The sequence below is a fragment of the Dipteris shenzhenensis genome, chromosome 7 (genome assembly GCF_047967505.1).
Source record: "Dipteris shenzhenensis isolate YYH24624 ecotype China chromosome 7, Dip_SZ_1.0, whole genome shotgun sequence".
In the NCBI taxonomy this organism is placed as follows: Eukaryota; Viridiplantae; Streptophyta; class Polypodiopsida; order Gleicheniales; family Dipteridaceae; genus Dipteris; species Dipteris shenzhenensis.
In genome coordinates this window covers 27530373-27546822 of record NC_141602.1, presented here as the reverse complement: position 1 = coordinate 27546822, position 16450 = coordinate 27530373, and the positions used below count along the sequence as shown (strand labels likewise).

At 42.9% G+C, this 16450-nt stretch overlaps 1 protein-coding gene across 1 annotated transcript in view; it reads left to right on the top strand.

Annotated features, from left to right (window-relative positions):
- The window catches only part of FUS6 (COP9 signalosome complex subunit 1), a 68783-nt gene extending 56273 nt beyond the window's left edge, over positions 1-12510 (top strand). Inside the window, exons 5-6 of the mRNA XM_087377471.1 lie at positions 11415-11649; positions 11840-12510. Coding sequence (XP_087233597.1) covers positions 11415-11649; positions 11840-12013 — 409 coding nt within the window. The 3' untranslated portion in view covers positions 12014-12510. The remainder of the gene's footprint in view (positions 1-11414; positions 11650-11839) is intronic.
- Positions 12511-16450: the final 3940 nt, after the last annotated feature.

Below are 16450 nucleotides of genomic sequence, written 5' to 3'. Positions count from 1 at the left end.
GTCTTCTTTAAGTACTGCTTCGGGGGGGCACACCAGCAAGCAACAATGGAGACTTGATAGCCACCCATGCAACCGGCCATTGCAGAGACATCCAAATGGGTAGATGTGGTGAAGCGGGAACCCCGAAAATCTACCGTTTCGGCTACCCTTTTGGAACAGTAGAAGAGGGCCAATAAGGCTCTCAACATTACGGTCAGTGGGATCTCAGGGACAGACACCATATCGATGGATGACATGACTACCTTTGTCGCGACCACTTTAGGGATCCCTGACCATACTATTGTGGGAGCATGGCAAGTGGGGAGAGATCCCAACAGAGAGCAGCCCCTCGTTGTATGGTTCATAGATACTTAGGTACACCTAGCAGCTTTGTGGCGCATATCGACTTTGTGGGATCACCCCTCGATATCCATGGATGTCATGTGCACGGATTGTATCTGACGTGTGCTTAGGCGCACAAGACTAGCTGTGGGAAGATGCATCCTGGTTCAGTTGGTGCTTGTTAGGGAGCTAGGATATCAATCCGTTGGAGAGGAAGGAGCGAAATTGAGGAAGGATGGCATGTGTGTTTTGTGAGTGACTGGAAATCGTTTTTACCTAGTAAGAGATGCGTTTTGAGTGGGAGAAGAAGCTCAAGGTCAAGTTTTCAGGGAAAGCTCAGGGATGCGCTTGCATGCAAGTATCAACCCTGAGAGAGAGGGAAATCTCCCTCAGATTGAGGAGAGTTGGCAAAAAAGCAACTTTGCTTTTTCGCCAAGCAAACCCTAAAAGCAAGCATCTAGATTTGGCGGGTCATGCTTTTCAAAAGCTAGGGCACCAATCAGATTAAAAGCTCATGAATTCTGCGTTCAAAAGGGGCACCTTTATTCCGTTGGTAGCCAGCTCTTGATTCGCAACTGCTCCACCTCCTTCTAGATCTGGATTCCAGCTTGCATCGTTCCTCCCTGCCTCTTGCCACCCCACCGCTCACTCATTGCCATCTTTCCCTTGCTTATTTGCTGCTGTTGGCCGTACGAATTGCCACCTGGCTGCTGGTCTGGGAGCCGAGACAGCTCATAAGCTGGTTTGTCAGCAGGGCCAGGGGATTTGCACATTCATCTCAGCTCTGTTGCCGAGGATTCGAACAGCTTTGCTGTTGCTGAGCAGCCTGCTTTCAGCTCGTGCGCCAGATAAGTCCTCCCCAATCAAAGTTTGTGCCAGGTCTTGCAGTTTACAGCCTTGTTTGGTTGGGTATTCCCTTATTCATTTCTTTCATGGCTGATGCAAGTAACCTCCCTAAGGCGGGTCAGATTATATCTAATTCCAATCAGCCCTCCCCCAATTCTGAACGGGATATTGAAAGGGACAACTGTGATGTCTATGAGGATTTGGTTAGAAAGGAGGCTTTCAACCAATTCCTTACGGGATTGGATGAAAAGTTTGCACTCCTAAATTCGAACCATGACCAGTTGTTCCAGCAAATTGTTGCCATGCAGTCCCAGCTTCAAACCTTGACCCACATGGATGCGATGGCATTTGTTCTTGGGCCCAATATTACCCCAGCACGATTTTCAGGGGAACAGAAGGATTGAAAGAAAGAGGTTGTGGATACCTGGCTCCATAAAGCAGGTCCATTTCAATTTTCAACCCTACCCGCACGACAAGCGCATACAGTTAGCAGTTGGATACCTAGCCGGGAAGGCTCTACTCTGGTGGAAGGAATTGAGGCCTCCGCCATCCACCTGGGCAGAGTTCGAAGAAGCCTTTGGAACCGAGTTTCTAAAAAAGGAAGATGACTATGATATTGTGGCCAAGTTTAAGGCCTTGGATATGGCCTCACTTTCGAGACCTATCTCCAGAAATCCGTGACCTTCAGACCCGTGCTACAAAGATGGATCATGTGACCCTTTTGGGTTTCTTTGTGGCCAACTTGCCCGATTCATACACGTTGCCGGTTAAGAACAATAGGAGCTCAACCCGAAACGAGGCCATACATTTTGCGTGCATTTATGATGATACGATGGCCTTGACCAAGAAGTTGACTACACCTGAGACCCAGGGGAAGAACAAGAGAACGTTCTTCAATGCAGCTACTAGCACCAAAGAATTGAGATCTTCTGATCCTCCTTCTCAGAAGAAGCAGAAATCCGCTAAGGGTAGTAAGGAGTGCTTCCTCCGTTCGCTTTGGCTTCGGAAGAAAGGGTGATGCTTCATTTGTGAGGAGTGTGGGCATACCAGGGCTGATTGCCTAAAGAGGCCCGGAGCCTTACATGGACCTACACCAAAGATCAAAGGACCACCTGCGAAGTCAAAGACGGCCGCTCAGACTACTTTGACATGTCTTTGTGTCAATGTCCTCACCCGCCCTCATTCTTGTGATTGTTCTTTTAATAATTCACTGTTTGGCCCCCATGATCTCTTTTTGACATCCAAGGGACATCCAAGGGACACGGATTCACATTCTTTTTGACCCAGGGAGTTCTCACAACTTTGTTAATCATGAACTTGTGTAGAAGCTACAACTAAGTACGACGCCTAGTGATCACACCTACGAGATGCAACTTCTAGTTGGGAAGCAGTTTTGGGATCGCAATGTGGATCGACTTTCTGTCCGGATTCAAGCCTACGAGGATATTTTGGAGTGCTATGTTATGCACTTGGATCATGTAGACTTGTTGTTGGGCATTGAATGGTTTAAAACCCATCATGTCCAATTTGATTGGGAAGCTCGCAATTTGAGTCCAAGCATGGCTTTCCGAGCAAACCACACATACTACATGAATACCGTCGTCTAGTTGGCCGGAAGAAACAAGCCTTCGTCTGTTGAAACGAGGAGAAATTATTGAACATTTTGTTTAGCAACAACTCCAAGGACTTTTGGCAGAGGTTCCTTTAATGACGGTCCCCAATCAGCCCACTTCTGTTCTTTTGCACACCACGACCTACCACTTGCACCCTATTCACCAAGGGAGGTGTCAAGGACGTAGTTCATAACAGCTGAGTGAAAGAGCATGAGGGTTTATGCATTGAGTTTGTCGCATACGGGATTGGCATCCTAGCCCCGATCCTAGCAAAGCTCTTCAATGGGTTTCCCACACACGTGGACCCTTAATACCATCACACCTATCCGCAAGGCAGAGGATCCCATGAGTCCAAAAAACAACAGGACCATCATGATCGGCATGGAGGTCAACCGCTTTGTAGAGGAGTGGGTAGGTTCTGGCATGATCATGGGATGGCCAGCGCATAGCCGACAGGGGTCATTGTGGCTCTTGTCAGACGTAGAGCCGCGAGGATGATGATGATGTTAGTCAGGACTCTGATTATGGTGCTATTGATGATGATGACATTGACTATGTCCTACATAGCTTTCTAGCATGGGTTAGGTTGCTCATTTAGTAGCTCTACCCATTTGGTTCACTGTATCAGGCTTTCTATCAGTCTCATAGACCCATCGGTCTTCATTAGACTTTAATGAACTCTCTCTCTCTCTCTCTCTCTCTCTCTCTCGGTCAACACACATACACGTGCGCGCACGCACAGAGAGAGACACACACATACACATTACGAGATTGGTGTTATGAAGGTAGAACAACTGCGCTTCGATGTTTTATGTGATCCCATATAAGTAATGGTGATACCCTCATCTAATTTTACTCCCTTCATCCTTTTATGACTCGTTGTTTCATAATCCATTGAAGCTCTTGAAAATCGTTTCCATCAAATTGTTCTTGAGCAATTACTTATTGTGTTATTATTATTATCTATTTAATGTGAAAGGCTTCTTTTAAGTATGAAAAACTGCCTAAGAGTGCAAGTCTCAAAAGTGTGAATGAAAAAAACTCAAGAAATCTATGCATCATGCAAAACGGAAAAACACAGATTGTGGCTAAAATGCCATACCAAGTGAAAGGGGGACTCAGAAAGAAAAGAGCTCTCTCTCCATTCCGTAAGGAAAATTCATCCTCCTAATCAATGCTGATTTGGAAGTCCCTTCCATCCTAGACTAGATGGCCTTCAAAGTATGTACAATTTCAATCTAGATACTAGCTAAAGTTTGATCTTAGTAAACTTCAGCTTTGTCAAGTGCCTCCATACATTTGGCCCTCCAAATGTGCCATATAGCAATGATCTCCTGAGTCCCAACTCATGTCGATTGATGCATGTGCACGATTATAAATAGAGATAGGAACTTTGTCCAAGCGACATAACTGAACAAGATGGTGCTGTGAGAAGTGCAGCGGAACTGGACAACAATGGAGAGAGAGAGAGAGAGAGAGAGAGAGAGAGAGAGAGAGAGCTACTCACAAAACTGAACAGGAAAAGTCAGAGAACAAGAGAGACTTGCACAAGGATCTCAGGAGAAAACCTGTCCTTTGCTGGGGGAAAACCTCAACTCTGAAGTGAACTGCCCTATATACCCCCTGTCCTAGGTAACCGACTAGAAGGGAGGGGGGTGGCCGACTAGACAGCCGACCTAGGGTGGGTTTGGTGAATTGGCTGGTCGGTGGGCATGGCCAGGCTTGGGGGCATAAATGGCGCCCAACCAAGGCGCCTCTAGGGCCATAAAGGCGGCCTAGTGGCGGCCCTAGGTAGGCCCCAAAACGGGCAAGACAGCCCCGGAACTGCCCGGCGACACCTGCTACAGTACAGTGGACAGGTCGGCCTGGTATGGACCTGAAGATGAGTGGAAAGTAGGTCCATACCTTTCCGTACATCGCTCCACATAGTCGATGACTAGCACCCATAGCTCTCTCCCTCTCTCTCTCTCTTGGGCGGGCAAACCCACAAGCAAGGCCCTCTCTCAACCTCTCATGGGCAGGAAGACCCACAACCTGGCCCTCTTTCTATGATACATGAGATGTCACGTGTAACAGGTGCTGATGACTCATAGTCTAGGAAGCAACCTAGCTTTCATAGAATATGTGAGGCCTAGTCATAGAAAGCCTACAGAGTCGTAAGTAATAACCAAAGAGAAAGAGATGAATCTTCCTATAAGCCTTGCATTTCCTGCCCATATAATCCTGGCCTGTCTGTCCCCAAAGACAATGCTGAATAGATTCAATAGCATGTGAACATCATGGGCAAGAAGGATGTGATCCAAAAGTCGTCCTTCATTTGTCTATTGCAATACCTCCATGATGAATTAAAAAACAAAAAAAAAGAGTGTTTTTTCTTCTAGAAATATAGTTGTCTTGTTGCAACCTCCATGTATAAGTTCTTTGTCATTTCGGATAGGAAGCCGAAGATGTCTACAAGCTCATGGCCTTAGTCGCGTAATGATAGAGAAGGGGGGCGAGTCGGTAGCTCTGGTGAACGGATCAAGCGTGTCTCTGCTTTGCCAATCTGAGCGGAGAACATGGCTCTAAGCTGAATGGAAACCTAGTTATACACAAAGCCCATGCGTTGTAGGGTTCCCCAAAAGAAAGTCGAGTCCACCGTTATATGCATTCAAAAGTCGAGAAAAGAAAGGCAAAAAATTGACAGCTTTCCTTGGCCCATTTAATTTCTTGCTAGAATGAGAATATATTATCATGTACAAAGTAGGTCCGAGTGTCATGCATGAGGTCGGGTAGGAGTTGGAGTTTGAGGCTTTCTTTGGCTAGGGCTCTATAGGCATTGACAAGGAGGGTGACACGCCTCCATTGAGAGATGAGAAAATATTATCAAAGATGCTCTCATCTTGTACAGAGTCGGTTTGAGTGTAATGCATGAGGTTGGGGAGGAGTGGCAAAAGTTTTGAGGCTTTCTCTCTTGGCCACGATTTTGTAGGCAGTCTCCTTATCTCTCTAAAGGGCAGCCATCAACCATATGTCTTCTTTGTGACGCTACTCAGTGATAGAGGCCACGAGTGAGCTGCATAGCTCAGACAATTCCTAGGAAGACATTTTTGACACAGTGAAGGTTTTGGTTGGGGCGCCGCATCCAAAATACGTAGAATTTGGAATCCTACTTTGGTAGATGATTTGTATCAAGTCTTTAACAAGAAGGACAACAGCAAGGCGATCGGATGAAGTGGTGCCTATCGACATGAAAGTTCACGTGCAGCCTAGTCATTGTGTGATGGCCTTGTGGTGCTGTAGAATGGATGTCACTTTATCTCTAATCCTTCACAATAGTTTATAAGAGTTCACAGAGAAAAGCTCAGAATGGGAGATTGGTTGAGGGGCCAAGATGGTGACCCCCGCCCGTAGGCTAACTCTATTCAACACAAGCCATGTTTAGGGTTGACCTAAACAACCAAGATAACACAAAAGTGTGTGCACAAGATTTTTGATCGGGATCAACGTGGGTGAGCCATGCTCATTCAAATATGATCAAGTTAATTAATTCTAGAGTTTATGATGAAATTTTGTTTGCACTATTTGCTTTACTAAAAATTGAGTGCCAATCTCGCCCAACAAGGGCCTAGATTGAGAGAAGTTGGTTGATCACCCTTACCCAACTAGGACCTAGGGAAGTGCAAGTAGCTTGTTTGAACACTACAACTATCATCTAGTTCAGAGGCAACCTTGAGTGTAATGAAGGGGAAAAAGGAGTTAATTTAGGGGTGCTTTAGTGATGATTAGAGGGGATAATGGAGGGGGACTATATAAGGCCAAGCCCCTCCACTCTTGTAACACTTTTTGATGTGACATCTAATCCTATCTACTCCCTTCTCCTTGCAGCCTACTCTCTCTCTCTCTCTCTCTCTCTCTCTCTCTCTCTTTCCTCTTCCCACCTCTTCTACTCTCTCTCTCCTACCTCTTTTCCCTTGTGGAAGGCTCTTAAAAGAGGTTGGGGAAAAACTGTCTTTCTCCCCCCCCCTTTTTTTGGCGAGGGTGGGGGGTCTCTGAATCATCTAAGACACTTAAATCTAGGACAGCCAAGACACGTAAGACACAAGGTTAGTTGAACCTAATCCAACCTAACAAGTAACCTAATCCTAGTTAGTTTAACTCAACTAGGCATCTAATCTAACTGAACCTAACCCCAACTACTAACCTAACCAACCAAACTGACTAAATCTAACCAAAGCTAACTAGAATTGACCAACTAACCCAACCCAAACCGGCAATCGAGCATTGGCGAGATGTTCATCTACGTGGTTCATCAGGTTGAAGGAGCTAGAGGTTTGTATGCTTGTCATGTTGGGCTGGAGAGGAGCAACTTGTTCGACAGAGGTGATGGCACTCTTCCGTTGACGCCCGTGAAGCTCTGGATTACACGACCTGATAAACTGAACGATCAGCGTAGTCCATCGCTTGTCGCCGTCTTGATTCCCATTGATGCTAGATCTGTGGCCATCGCCATCATCTCGATGGATGCCGAATCTTGGCTCACATGTGGCAACATAGTCTTTGCGATGGATTGACATTGACACTCAAGCGGCTGTAGGCGGGTTCATTGGCGATTTAGACGCCTGGCTCGATTTGGCCATGATTAGCGATGGAGTACTTCTGCAAGGTCAAATGAATGGGTCGACAGTCGCTCAAAATATATGTCTGTGCGTACACGGTTCGAGTGTTCAAGCAATTTGAGCGAGCAAGTTACCACACATTGGGGTACACAGCCTCTGTGCCTGGATGTTGATTAACTCGGCCATAGCTCCCGCAGCGGAACACTGATCGCAAATCTACTTCACTAGTTTGGGGTTGGACGACGGGTGAAGGGAATCGGAAGCAAAGGTGCTAGAGAGTGGAGCTTTGATACCAATGTAGAAGAGGGGTAGGGGACAGATTGGAGAAAAGAGGATTGAGGAGAGGAAGAGGGAGAGAGGAAGCACTTGAATCATTTTGGTAGGTTTTGCTCGTTTTCTTCTTTGCTCAAAAACTCTCGCTCGGAGGGTGGGGGTACTCGACTATTCGAATGTGATAAATATGGCTGAAAAATGTTGATGTAGAAGCTCGAAAGGAAGCTCGATGAAGAGGCTTCGAAACGGAGTCCAAATGAGTCGATCCACACTACAAGACTAACACTACATGACTTATTCATGGTGAATACACAGTTAAGAGTCTCCTCCTACAAGCTGTACTAATGCAAAAGCATGAGTGCTAATTAAGAAGAGAGAGAGAAACAAACCGATCACCCCAATGAAAATAAACTCCAATACACTATTTCTTATGCGCTATGATTATTATAGAAATAAACTCCAATGCATCAGCCAAAATGGCTATGCAAGGCATGGAGCATGACTAAAATGTGACCCAAACCAAGAACCCCAATGAGAAGCTATCGTATCCCACCAAGTTAACCAAGTTTCCAATGCTAGAATCTTGCCTTGCATGGCATGGCCATCATGCAAAAAAAACTTGAGCTCATTCTCGCAAACCTCGGCATCATTCTCTGTTTCCATTTTCTACACATAGCTAGCTTGTAAGAGTGCATCTCAAGCTTGAATAATTTTTTTTCAAACACCGTCCTTTGAAAAGGAGTGCCTCATTGGGCTATCCTACTAACCTCACCCTTGAAAAACAATAGCCTAAAATGAGCAATCATGCTCTAAACTTTGTAGAGACAATTAGCCATAACTTCGTAAAATGCTTCTTTTGATGCATATAACTTTATTAAATGTTGAAAAAGACATGCTATATATGTAAATCATGTCTTGCCATTTGATTTGATATGGTACATGACCGCATTTAGATTTGCCAATCAAAAGATAAAGTTCTATGCTAGAACAGGCCGCACCGGCGCAACCTATTGTAGCATAAAAAATTTCATTTTTAATGATCTACTAGAAGACTAAAATGCACTCACAAAAGGCACTTGGAAAGATAAAATTTTTCACCTAGAATAGGACGTGCCAGCGCGACCTATTCTAGGTAAAAATATTTGCCTTTTTGAAGTGTCTTTTGTGAGTGCATCTCTGCTTCATCTAGCTTGCCAAACAGATCTATAAAACTAAAATTTTTAATGCTAGAATAGGCCGCGGACTATTCTAGCATATAACTTTGACATAGGCTGAAAAAGTTCTATGCTAGAATAGGCCGCACCAGCGCGACCTATTGTAGCATAAAAATTTTCATTTTTAATGATCTACTAGAAGACTAAAATGCACTCACAAAAGGCACTTGGAAAGATAAAAATTTTCACCTAGAATAGGATGTGCCGGCGCAACCTATTCTAGGTAAAAATATTTGCCTTTTTGAAGTGTCTTTTGTGAGTGCATCTCATGCTTTGTCCAGCTTGCCAAACATATCTATAAAACTAAATTTTTTAATGCTAGAACAGGCCGTGGACTATTCTAGCATAAAACTTTGACAGTTTGCATCTTTTCATTCAAAAATCCAAATGGGATCATGTGGCATATCAAATCAAATGGCAAGACATGATTTACACCTCTATCATGTTTAATACACTTACATGCATCAAAATAAGCATTTTAAAGGAGGCTCTGGAAATCCCTCAGAAATAGAAAGATCACTCTCTTCTTTTGGCTTTCTATTCATGGAGGGGTTGCAATGAACCTGTGGAGATCGAGATTTGGGGCTGACCCTACTTGTCCTCGATGCCATGTAGCAGTTGAGTCAATTCAGCATTGCCTCTGAGAGTGCAGGCAGGTGAGGACGATCTGTAAGGGTATTGCCAGGATTCTTTGCATATTTCACAGAGCACCCTTCTTTATGACTTGGGGATAAGTGGCATGGTTCTCTCTTCCTGGTCCTCAGGTGTTTTTTGAGGGACATGACTCAAACTCATCCTTCATCATACGATGACACTCTGTGGAGTCATGCTCTCTCCAGGATGTTCCCTTCTTTCCTTTCAAAGCTGCTCATGCCTCAGTAGACACATCTTGGGAGATTCTGGCTAGCATTGCACCTTGGCATATTTGGAGGGCCAGATGTACGGAGGCGATGGAGGGTTCACAGGTTCACCCTTCCCAGTCTATGGCCAGTATATGGATTGATACTATACACACACTGATGGCCATTTGGGCGATCATGCAAGGATCCTCTAGAGCAGCTACAGCCAAGAGAGATACTTTTTTCAGAGTTTGGAGAGGATCTCCGTTGTTCTCTGAGTCTTCTTTTGGGTTGAGGTGGTATTTTCAGCCTCCACCTTGGATTTTTGTTAGCTCCTTTTAACCTGTTTTTTCTCTCATGCATGACATGATGTACTCCCACATTTGAGCTTGCTCTTGCGGCTTTCATCATACTTAATGAAGTAATTGTTTTGAAAGAAAAAAAAAGCATTTTGTGAAATTTTGGTTAATTTTCTCCACCAAGTTTAAAGCATGATTGCCCAATTTAGGCTATTGTTTTCAAGGGTGAGGTTAGTAGGAAGCCCAATTAGGCACTCCTTTTCAAAGGGGGGTCTTTGGAAAAAAATTCTTTTTTAAATCTATGTTGCCATGGCAAGCTACATCAAGCTTGAGATGCACTCTTACAAGCTAGCTATGTGCAGACTGTTCTAGCATAAAAAGTTTCAGTTTTATAGCTATGTTGAAAGACTAAAATGTTAATTATCGACACTCTCAAAGGCACTTGGAAATGCAAATCTTTCAATCTAGGTATAAAAATTTGCATTTCGAGGAGCCTGTAAGAGTGCATCTCAAGCTTGATACAGCGTGCCAACGTATCTTTAAAAAGAAAATTGTTTATGCTAGAATAGACAGCACTGACACGGTGTAGGGGGGGGGGGGGGAGGGGAGAAAGCATGAGCGCAGTTGGGGGGGTGAAATTAATTAATTATAAGGTGCCACAAATTGATTAGGGATGAAAAAAGGAAAGGGTAATAAATAATAACGGGAAGGGTTGTGGAAAAGCAACGATACCAGATCCCTTTCCTCTGCCTTACATGGACTTAATGCTTGATGCATGAGGTGTACTTGGTTTCATTGAGCAGGGGCACTCTAGCCTCCATTCAGTTATTTCTCAAATTGTTTCTAAGTGGTATTGTTACAGTTACGTGGTTGGAAATGATGCAATGTGGTTGTGAATAATGAATATGCAATGCAAGTGATGGTCTACTGTCCTTTAGGAAACTGAAGGCCGGTTACAACACATTTCTCAATGATGCTCTCTATATGGCGAAGAGAGTAGGGCAGAGATTGCTTCCTTGCTTGGCTCTTCTCTCATATTGCATGTAATGTTACAAATGCAAGGATAGATAGATAGATCATATTAGGGTCTGCAGGGGGCCACAATGACCCACGGGACCAAACAGAACTTGATAAAACTAAATGTCCCCTGTCTGGGGTGTGCTAGTTATTAGCTTATCTCTATGCTCTAGGAGCCGTGCAAAATAAATGCCTAAAGCTGCATGTGAGGTGTTGGCCTTGGCTAGGAGATGTTGTAGACAAGTACATTCTTGAAGCAGCTCTCTGAAATCAGCCCTTATATGCGTGTACCTCGGGCTTATGAGGGAGAGAGAGAGAGAGATTGACCATTCAAAAGAATGTATGTGGCTTTTAATGAAGATTTTCCAAGACTAACATAGTTAATGCTATGCAGTCGGTATGCATCTTGCTTGGGTTACCTGCAAAAAATGAAACCAAACCTTCTGCTTGATATTCACCTTTATGACCATGTGGAGACACTTTATGAACAAATTCGACATAAAGCCCTTATTCAGTACACAAATCCGTTTATCTCCGTGGATTTAAACCGAATGGCTGGTGCTTTCAAAACAAGCGTTTCTGGTTTGGAGAAAGAGCTAGCAGCTTTGATTATGGAGAACCAAATTCAGGTGACTTGTCTACTTAACATTCCTATGTGTGCTTCAAAAAGTTTGTGATTCCCTTCACTTTACTCTACAAAACACTAAGCCAAGAAATGCATACATTTATATTTTGTCTTTTTTTATAAACAGTGTGCCTGAAATTTTATGCATGGGTGGTGTGCTTCCTTGTTGATACGTGGCATGTGGTTCCATTCAGGCTCGGATCGATTCGCACAACAAGATACTTTATGCACGCCATGCTGATCAGAGGAATGCAACTTTTCAGCGTGTCCTCCAAACTGGGGCAGACTTTGAAAGGGATACACGAGCCATGCTCTTGCGGGCAAACCTTATGCGCCAAGACTTTGTTATGAAAGGTGTGAGAAAGTAAACCGGAAAGGGGCATGTAGTCTTGTTTGGCAGTCTCATCTTCTGCAGCTATTGTCAGACACCAGACAACACCTATGGCTACCCTTGAGGATTTGATTTTAATTCTGATTTTAAGGAATTGGTGTAATCTCAAAGGACATGGCAATGTCTTGAAAGGGTGTCACCTAGTTTTTTGTCAACACATTGGAGAAACTTCGGAGAGAAACTGCAGATTAGTTCTAAAAACACGAATAGGGCGTGGCATACCTGTTGTTTATAAGACTTACGGTTCGTTAAACTAGGCAAGTCTAGTTTCACAGTTTAATCTGGTTTACCACTGAAGAATAAACTCATAGATGTCAGCAGTAAAAGTGAGTCTGATCTTTTGTAGTATTGATGGCTGATAATTGAACCAGTGTCATTTTTTGGCCTTCAAAGTAAGCACAGTAATCCTGCTCTTAAATATCTGCACATTGTGATCTCACAATGGAGGCTTTACTTGATTTTGGACGTGTTCCGTATATCCTATGTCATCCTTGCAGATCTTTTTTTCATAGCCTGAGTCAATAATCTGAAATTGAACTTTGTTTACTTTCCTAACACAGTAGAATACCTTCAAATTCAGATGGAAAGTTCCCCAATATCCTGGGTTGTACCATCTTTCCAACTTTGATTATTATGAATGCAATTTGGAATGCCTTTATTCTATACATGATGAAAAGCTTTCATATTTCCTTTTGTGTGTTGTAACATCTATGCAACCATCTTAACCACTCTGAAGGTACTACAGCTCTCTTGATGTAGTTGTCACGAAATGTTTCAAGATATGACATATTTTTCAGCTACCTTTTTTTTTTTTGGCTTTGTAGTTTCTTGATAAGCTTTGTGAATATATTGAGCCATGAGAAACTATGAGATAAATGATTCCATAAATTCTCGGAGTGTTTTGTATCAAGGTTAGGACATCAATAACACAAACAAATCTATAAGCATGACTTGAAGATTTATGCATTTTTGAGATTTTCAACTTGATGATTCAAAGAAATTCACAAAGATCACAAGATTGATTTTTTAGAAACCAACTAGTGTATCTAGTTTAAAGTGATTATGCTCAATTATCTTAGAGTAATTTTAATCTATTGTAATATTAATACTAGTATGAAAGGCATTGGGATTGGTGAATTGTTTTTCAAATTCTCGAAATTAACTATTTTGTCACGATAATAAAGTTATGAATGTTCTTATTGAATCCCCATTAGGATCTAACCCTAACCACAATCCAAACATAATCAATAGAACACAATAGAAATTGGTGGGCGTCTCACCTCCCAACCACCCTCTAGCATGTGGGCTAGAGATTAGACTCCCACAAACAAGCCTATGCCCATAGCTTTGGCATTCCAAGATCGTTACATCTCATTATCTACCTTGTAAAAGCTAGGAGTCTAGGCTCAAGATCCAAACCAAACCATCTAGTGGTGTGTGCACATTGAATGTTAACACAATAGCCTTGGACACTCTTATGAGAAGTTTATGGAGAGCGTCTTTCCTAGCCAATCAGCCCTTTGCTAATGTTCAAGTCCTTACCCCTTACGGTTGTCTTTGTAGATGAAAATCTGGACTTCTTTGTCAATCTATTCACACCACTGCCCAGATAGCATCACGAGCCCTCGTTGGGTTTGTGGTAACCCCACAATGAAGTCCATGGAAGTATGCTCTCATTTACTTCTAGGGATGTCTATAGGATGCAACAATCCTCTAACTCTAACCTTATTTATTTTATGTTGGCATTTTATCGCGTGGTTAATAATCCGAGGCTTCATCTTAGGCTTGTAATATGTTTGTTGTACTAAGTCATAGGTTCGTTGAATTCCCAAATAAATTGTGGTTGGAGCATCATGACATCCATATAAAATTTGCTTCTAAACATTGCATCATTAGGGACATAATTCATAATAGCAAGCCATTCTGAACGTAGAACTGACCACCCATAACTTGAACAAATGGTATAATCCTTGAATTTAGATCTATTTATGTGGAGCTCTCTGTTTGGACCTGCTACCAATACTAATGCAGATGATTGCCAATCTTGTCTAACCCTCTCACAAAATGATAAAGATCAGCTCCTATCTTGATAAAACCCAAAGACTTTGTAGGCCTCCGAACTTAGTGTCATCTAGCTTTTTACTCCCAAAAGCTATAGGTCCGATCCTTCGGGAATAGGGTTGTGCCTACTGTAAAATCATTAGCATTGGCCTCAACCCCTTATGGTAGGTTGGGATCCAGTAAATTGAACATAGGTGCTTCTTTCACTTTAAACTTAAGAGTCTAGAAAGCCTCATCAAGCCTATCATTGCAGGAAAGAGGATTGTTAGACTGAAGCCCACATCTGTTAAGAAGGTTTTGTAGGAACAAGAATGGAGAAGAGTTGTGAACACAAGAGAACAAGAATTAAACACAAGTGAACTCCAACTAAAATGTTCGACCAAATGAAGTACAAGTACTTGGTATATATAGTCCAAGTACTAAAGCACACAAAAACTCTAAAATAGACTGTCCTAGTCTATCCTACACCATTATATCATTGTATATATCTCTACAAATCCCTCTTCAATGATATGGTTGAAATGCTCTGGATTGATCTCAGAAGCACCTACAGTACCTAAAGTACCATGGTTGCACAAATTCATCCACATGTGGATATAGCAACCTATGGGAGTACAAAAGACAACAATGTCATTTTACAACCCCCTTAACATTATTTGAATGTCTCGTATCCCCAAGCCATGTTGATGTTGTGTGAAGAGAGGCGTTGATAGGCTTTTAGTAAAGATATCTGCTACACTGTCCTGAGTGGAATAATAAGTGAGATCAATGAAGCCATCTATGATACAATCCCGCACATAATAGTGATTTTCTATGTGTTTCATGCGAGCATGAAATACATGATTGTTTCCAATAGCAATGCAACTCTAGCTGTCACAGAAGATTGGAGTTGCGCCACCATCCTAAGCATGATGTAAGCCATGCAGAAGCTTCCTTAACCACATACATTCCATAGTGGTTGACTTTGCACCTTGGTATTTTGTTTCATTGGAGGAGAGAGACATGCGGTCTTGCTTCTTATTGAGCCATGAGATGCACGCAGAGCCCAATGAGAAGAAATACCTGAAAGTGGACCTGCGATCATCGATGTCCCCTGACCAATCTCAGTTGGTGAAGCCACTCAGAGAAATATCACCATCTGAAGCATAATGCAACCCATAGGAAAGTGCACCCTGTACATATCTGGGAACCCTCTTTGCTGCATTCCAGTGCGTGACTGTGGGACAATGCATGAACTGGCTAAGAATCCCTATGGCATAGGTAATGTCTTGCCGTGTGGAGCATAAGTAGATAAAATTGCCCACCAACTGCGTGGACAATGTGCCATTAAACTTTTCAGCTGTATCATGCTTACTTAGCTTGATTCCCTTTTCCAAGGGAGTGGCCATATGCTTACAGTTCTCCATCTTAAATTTTTTCAACAACCCCTCGAATATTTTGTCGATGCCATAGAAATCCCCTCTTGGGTTTGCAAAAATTCAATGCCAAGACAGTAGTGTAAGAGGCCCAAATATGCCATGTCAAAAGTCTAACACAAGACGGACTACACTACTAAAATTTGCTGCAAATTACTGCTAGTGAGTATGATATCATCGACATAAAGAACAAGCATGAACAAATCTGATTTTTGTTGCAGAACATATAAATTTGGCTCTGTATGAGTATTGACAAAGCCTTGAGACATCAAGAACTAATGTATTTTATGATACCATACACGAGGCGCTTGCTTCAGTCTATACAAGGCTTTCTTGAGCTTGTGTACCTTGTGTTCTTGTCCCTAAGCAATAAAACCATGGGGTTGATGCACATAGACCTTCTCCTTGAGATCCCCATTGAGGAAGGTAGTCTTAACATACATCCGTACATAGACCAACCATAAAACGCAGCAAGAGAGATGACAGAGCGAATGGTAGTCATCTTGGCCATCTGAGCAAAAGTCTCCTCATAATCTATCCCCTATTCTTGTGCATACCCCTTGGCAATGAAATAGGTTTTGTACTCTCAATTGTACCATCTGCATGATACTTTATTTTGTAGATTCATTTGGTGCCAACCACATTCTTGCCAATGGGTGCATCAACCAAGTCCCATGTAGCATTCTTTTGAATGGATCTAATCTCAGCTTCCATGGCTTTTTGCCATGCCGGATTGCCCTGAGCATCCTCAGTTTCAGCCTCCATCTCTTGGGTCATGAGAGGAAAAATTTACTTGCTTCTTAGCATTCTAAGTGTTGGCCCTGATTCTCCCCAATATAAGATGATCTTTACCATCTGCAAGTGTCAACCTAGCCCATCTGATGTCCCGTTGGGAATAGCATCTGGAAGTGCATTTGGAGAAACATCCTTTGCACAGC